Source organism: Benincasa hispida, chromosome 3, assembly GCF_009727055.1.
Source record: "Benincasa hispida cultivar B227 chromosome 3, ASM972705v1, whole genome shotgun sequence".
Lineage (NCBI taxonomy): Eukaryota > Viridiplantae > Streptophyta > Magnoliopsida > Cucurbitales > Cucurbitaceae > Benincasa > Benincasa hispida.
In genome coordinates this window covers 22413037-22420050 of record NC_052351.1, presented here as the reverse complement: position 1 = coordinate 22420050, position 7014 = coordinate 22413037, and the positions used below count along the sequence as shown (strand labels likewise).

At 28.6% G+C, this 7014-nt stretch overlaps 1 protein-coding gene across 1 annotated transcript in view; it reads left to right on the top strand.

Moving 5' to 3' along the window:
* The window catches only part of LOC120074395 (transcription factor bHLH18-like), a 2659-nt gene extending 1463 nt beyond the window's left edge, over positions 1-1196 (top strand). Inside the window, exons 3-4 of the mRNA XM_039027510.1 lie at positions 361-735; positions 853-1196. Coding sequence (XP_038883438.1) covers positions 361-735; positions 853-927 — 450 coding nt within the window. The 3' untranslated portion in view covers positions 928-1196. The remainder of the gene's footprint in view (positions 1-360; positions 736-852) is intronic.
* Positions 1197-7014: the final 5818 nt, after the last annotated feature.

Sequence of the window (7014 nt, the reverse complement as noted above, 5' to 3'; positions counted from 1 at the left end):
TGTAAATCCTTTAAGAAATATTGATGAAATAAACTTAATTTCAAAAAAAAAAAAAAAAAAATATCACTAAATGGAACCTAAGTTTCTTGGTTTTGTTATTTGCATTTCACTAACTAGTTAGAAATCTAGCCAAAATTGAAAACTAATGAAAAAAAGTTGATAAGATTTAAATGTTTTTTTTTTAAAGAAAGGGTTAGAACTAAAGTTTGGAATTTAGGAGAAAAATAAGCATAAATTTCTTTTAAAAAAAGAAATAAAGATAAAATTAAGTTATTCAAGTGGATCTACTCATTCACGTAATATCTTCTTCTAAAAAAAGGATAAAATCGTAGCCTTATTCTATTTCATTTGTGTTGGCAGGTAGACAAAGCTTCGATCTTGGGAGGAGCCATAAGACATGTGAAAGAACTTCAAGAGCGTTTGAAAGTGGTGGAGGAACAACCAAATTCCAAAATGTCGGAGGCACAATCGACTGCGTGTGTAAAAAGAACAAGCCTCCAGGTTTCCTCCCCCGACGATGAGTCGGACGATAACAGTTTTACTGGCGGGCCAGCTCCGGAGATAGAAGCAAGGTTCTCAAACAAGGATGTTCTTATCAGAATCCACTGCCAAAAACGCAAAGGTTGTCTTTCCTATTTGCTTAACAAAATTGAGAACCTCAATAATCTAACAATCCTCAACACTTCTGCCTTGCCATTTGGCCACTCCAAGCTCGATATCACTATTGTTGCTCAGGTAATTTATATATGATTTTAAGCTTTTTATTTTAATTAAATTTTTTTATTGATACATATCATTTATCTGATTAATTTGCTGAGGAGATTAATGTTTTTGTTTGTTTAATGATGGCAGGTGGATGTTGGTTTTTGTTTGACAGTGGAGGATGTTGTGAAGAATCTGAGACAAGCTTTGCTGGACTTCCATTAAAACTTTGGAAAAAGACGAGTCTTTTTTAGATTGATTAATCTTTCTTTCCCTTTTTCCGATAAAAAAAATTATTTAAAAAAAAAAAAAAAACTGTAAATTTTAATGTAATAAAAACCCATTTCAGAGGGGTAAATTTTTTTTGAGAGCTATGGACTTTTATTTGTCTCACCTCTTTCTTCTATTTTTTTCCCTCTGTTAAAAATGGTTTTTTTTTTTTTTTTTTTCTGGAGTACTTTTTGCAGGCTATTTTCTCTCTTGGTAGGGTTTTAGGTTTGGTTTTTGGAGGGCCCTTGTGTCTGTAATGTAGAAGAAACTCGGATTCTTATGTTTTAATTAGATTTTCTCCTTTTAATACATTTGCTTATTTAATTATTTATTATAATTCTAAGTTCTAAATTCTAATTAAGATAATATATGTATACGTGTGTGTTTTTTGTTTTGTTTATTTGGGATGTGACATCTTATCTACTGATTTTTTAAAAAAATAGAAAAAATAATTAAAGAGTATGGGTATGTGTTCATATGAATGGGAACGTATTCGTGCCGAAATGAATGTTGCAGTTGGTAAACAAAGAGGGGAAATACATGTTTATTATTACAATATATAAATATATATATATATATATATTTTGACAATATCTAAAAAAAAAAGGCAAACAAGACTAGGTTAACATTTTGTTTAAATTTTGGTGATTAAGATGGTTTTTGTTTACTTCAAATTGGCATGTTTTCATATATATATATAGCTTGTATATTTGTCAACTCTCTATATTTCTCATATACATCTTTGATGAAGTGAAAAATTATATATTGAAAGTACGGAAATATTTAAAATGTAAAAACTATTTAGAAGGTACTAAATTAAATTATGAAATATAATTTAATCTTAATGCTAATTGAGAGGATTAGAAAACAAGATTATTGATAAGCAAGAAAGACGGCCATTGACAATGTCCCACCCAAGGATTATGTGATCTTTGATATTCCAATTAGCTAAGTTCAGGACTTTATACATACAATCAATAAATACTTATCTTAAACATTTCTTAAAAATTGAACTATTGTCTACAAATTATTATATATTTTCATATATATCCATTTGTGTGCTAGCTGTACAGGATCACATATTTTCAAGCACAAGTATTTTCTACTCATATTAATATTATCCATGAGTATTTAAATAAGCTTTAAAATAATTAATTGTTTTTTAATATTTTATATTAATTCTAATCTACTCATAATTAATTTGGTAGCTAGAGATTCAATCATTTCTTATCACTTTTCTTTTATTTCTATTAAATGTAGTGTTAAAACTCAAACCTTCAACTGGTAAATGTAGGGTATCATAACTTCATATCACATCCTTATTAATTACAAAATAAATGGTAGATAATTTAAGGGAGTTAGAGTAGTCACCTTAATTTCCATAAAGAAAGAAAGAAAATAGTCATGGAAATTATCCACCGACTATAATATATCGGACAAATATCAATTTATACCCTTGAACTTTAAGAATTGTACCAATTTAAACCCTTGAACTTTAAGAATTGTACCAATTTAAACCCTAAACTAATAATTGTATCAATTTAAACCTTAAACTTTGAGAGTTGTATCAATTTAAACCGTTAACTTTTAAAAATGTATCAATTTAAACATTTAACTATGTTTCATATGGATAAATATACTGTAAGACTTGTAATTTTAATAATTAAACTTCTAAACTTACATAAGTTTGATTGAAAAAAATTATTTTGTTTGATATTTTTTAAACTAAATCTGGAAAAAAAAAGTGTAAATTGACACAAAAATATAAAAGTTTAGGGTTTAAATTGATATATTTGGAAATGTTCATGGTTTAAATTGATACAATTATTAATTTGGGGATTATATTGATACAATCCAAAATTCATGATTTAAATTGATACAACCTCAAAAGTTCAGGGTTTATGTTGACACAATTATTAGTTTGGAGTTTAAATTGATATATCCTCTAAAGTTGAATGATACAAACTGAAATTTTTTCTAAATATATAATATATAAGTGTGTGTATATATATATATATATATATATATATATATGACAAAATTAGTAAGATTTTGTATGTAAATTGACAAATTACTCTACGGACTGTTTCCACATGATCGGTACCATTATATTTCTATTATAATATTCCTTACTTTCCCATTTTTATTCATTGTTTTCTCAATTGATTTTATCATTGTACCATATTTTATCATTATCTATGTCTCATAAATGGAAGAGACGTGCAGAATTAAATGATTGAGGATTATGAACATGGTAGCTTTTAATAGACGAGAAAATTCAGAAGAGATATATATAATTGCTCAAAATAACATAAATTTTAAATTTTATAAATAATGCAAATAAATATAATGATGTGACATAAGAATCTATATCTAAATAATAAAATATATGTATTTTTTTCCATCTACATATTATTGAGATATTATAACCATTTAGAAGTCTCATTTGAATAACTCAGATAATTCCTTCCCTATGGGAGCGATAGGGTTTGAAGCTATTCTTCGTAATTCTAATGACAAACCTATGATTTCGATGCAAAAAACTTTGAAGTTCATTAATATTCTTGAGCTCGCCGATATTGTTACTCTTCTAGACAGTATTATTATCACGGAGGAAATAGGAAATTATCTTTTTATAAGTTCAGAAAGATTTGATGATCTTATAGAACTTAAGTTGAAGCTTTTGTTGAAGACACTATTCTCTTTCTTTTCCTTCTAGAAAGGAGCCAAAAAAAGGGGGTGAAATTACATATGTAAGTCCATTTATTGTGAAAGATGGGGCCAAGGATATCTCCCATACAATCGAAATCTCAACTTTTCACATTGATTTTGATTTAGAATTTGACCATTTTTGGTGGGTGGATGATCCCATTTTATAGGATAGAGAGTTAAAGTCTAAAGGTTAAGAGTAAAGAAATTCCAAAAACTTTTTCACGTCAATAATATTTGGAATTTCCAAATTCATATGTAGAAAGCCAACTAAATATCACCTACCCCCTGCTGTATTTCTATTTGCCACATGGTATTGGCACTCAATTTTGTTTCAATATTCTTCTAAAAAGTTTCCAAACTTCTTTTTGCTATTTAAGCAAAATCGAGAGTCAAAAGTACATCAAAAGGGGGAGAAAATCAGGCATTTGTACATACTTTGTTTGGAAAAGTTATTAATAGAAATATTATAATGAGTAGATCTATCGAGACGGGTTAAAATTAAAAATTCCAAAAATAATAGGCCCAAAGACGAAAGTAGAAGTCTAAGATGACTTAAAGATTGAAGGGACCATGTCTGACCCACAAGGGCTAATCATGTTCTTAAGAGGCCAACCCATTAGGTGATCCTTGGATGGCTAGTGCAAATCGTTTCATGGATATGAGTAAATATGATTTATTGAACTAGAGAGGAGGTCATCTTAATCTAAGTGAAGAGTATTAGTTTGGATTTTCCAAAGATGATCCATGAACAAGCTGTTGAGAAAGGAATGAACGAGGTACTTAAAAGTCAATTAGTGTTTTCGACGATTTCAAAAGCTATAAAGAGAGCGATGATGAGCCCACGTTTCAATTAAAAGTCTATATAACCAACGTAATTCATTCATCAAAAATACACTAAAAACTACTTATTTGTTATCCTTCACATCAACGTATTTGTTTCTATTAATTTTTAATCCAACTATTATCTTTTTAAGTGTCTGTCAATGTTTATAATGGATGGCAAATGAATTCAAACTCTGGACTTTCATTGAGCTACCAAATGTTAGGCATCTAAGCTTTAACTTTTTTTTGGGAACCATGTTGATTTTTTTAATATGCGATTTGTGTGAATGTATTAGAAATTGGAAACATTTTAGAATTTACTACCATGTACTGATTTTATTTTTTATATTTTGAATTAATAGAAATAAATCACTATCATAAAATTATTAAAAATATTTACAAATAATAGTAAAATTTTACTATCTATCTACAATATGTATGTCTATCATGTGTCTATAGTAGTCTGTCGTATCTATCCGTGAAATTTTACTATATTTATAAAAATTTTGGATCATTTTTCTATATTTGAAAAATAATCTAAAACTCTACCTAATTTGTAATGTTAAGAAAAATTATTGTTGTTATTATTTTTATATTTTAGAAACGTGTACATATTATGAGAATTACGAGTCGGTCCAAGTAGGTAGATCTAATTGGGCTATGAGTTAGGGGTTGGCCCAACTAGATCTAATTGGGCTTGTGTGTGGCGAAGTAGGAAATCTCTCTTTGAAATGCATATCTACATACAAAATTCCCGTCTACAAAAACACTCCATCCCCAAGTTTTAAACTTGAAAATGTGAGCTTTGGTGGACTTTTACTATCCAATTATAAACATATATGTACATATATATATATATATATATAACAATGATGAATTAGGTTATATAGGTTTAATTTATGAACTTTTTGTGTGCCTAATTCATATCTAAACTTATAAAAACAATTATAAAGTCTCTAAATTTTTTACTTGTTTGTATTTTTTGTTTAATTTTTAATATTACACTTTTAAAAAATTTGAGTTAAAAAATTGGACTATATTGGAACAAGTCTATCCCAAAAGATTTAATTGTAATAACTTTTACAGCTCATAATTGGTTTGTGTTTTTTGCTTTAAGGGTTTCACCGTAAAATTTTGTAAGTTGGAGTTAAGAGTGTGATGGTACCGACTTTTTTTTTTAGCTTAGGGGTGATTTTTACCCTTTTTCTTAATAATAATAAGAGTTTTAGTTTATGAATTTTTATATTTGTGTCTAACAAATCTATAAATTTTAAAGTTATTTAATAGGTTATAGCACAAATAATGTGCTATCTAGCTCTGTTTAATTCGAGATTTTTCCTAGATTTTAGGTGTTTATTTTATAATTTTGTAGGTCTCGATCATCTGTTAAGGTAGAATCGGACGTTAATGATGAAATGAAGCTAAAACGGGCCAAAACGAAACTCAAATGCACTAACTGGAGAAAGAAAAGTAAAAAATGACCAAATTACTCCTAAAGCTATGGCGCCTGCTACAATGCACTATGCTCGACACTTTTTCCCGAGAAGGTTGTTTTGGTGCAAAACACACAGCGCCACGACGCTCCGAAGTCTATCGCGTGCATCCGTCCATCAACGGCGCAACACTAGTTTGATTGCTATAAAACTATTTTAGTCGCCTAGGGTTAACTATCTCTAATTCCAGTCAAATTTCCATAGTTTTTCTCTATTTCCTTCTATTTCTTGGTTCTTGGTTGTATTCAAACGATTTCTCGATGTCCATCATGAAGATTATGGTTAAATACTCATTCTAGCTTAGGCACATAGTGGTTTTCTCATTTTTGGACACTTGTGAGGTTTAGATCATTTTATATCGATTTCTTGTATTGTCTTTCAATTCTTTTATCTGGTTATGAATGGTTATGACTGTATATGTGCTTGAGCATATATGATCATTAGCTAAGGCTCCATTTGCAATATGTGACATTTAATTGCTTATTAATCTACAAGTAGCAATAGGTTAAATTAGCTTGTAAGTTGTATATTGATATCAATGAACATTGATCAATTAACCTAGGGAAGAATTATATTTGAATGACTGATTGGGAGTTTCTATTAGAAATTCATTTTAACAAATTTCTTAACATTAATGCGGTTAGTCAACTAATTAGGATACAACTCATCTAATGAGCCACATCTAATTAGATTGGCTCATTAGATAATTCAGACTTTCTAAATGAGTTGGCCAAGGGTAGATGATATAGAAATTATCTTATGGATATATGATCGAGTTGCAATTAAGGGAATTAACTCAAAAGTCTAGGCTAAATAGTTTAATTATTGAATTCAATCTCTTTTTAATTTTATGCAATTTATTTTTCTTACAATCAAACAAATCAATCTCAAACTCTTCGAGTTACCTTGGGATTGTAAACAATTTAATTGAGAAACTCAACAATTTTCTATGTTTGACGGGTGCTACCACTACTAATAGAGTTAAGTAGAAACGATTAGATTATTTGATCTGGAA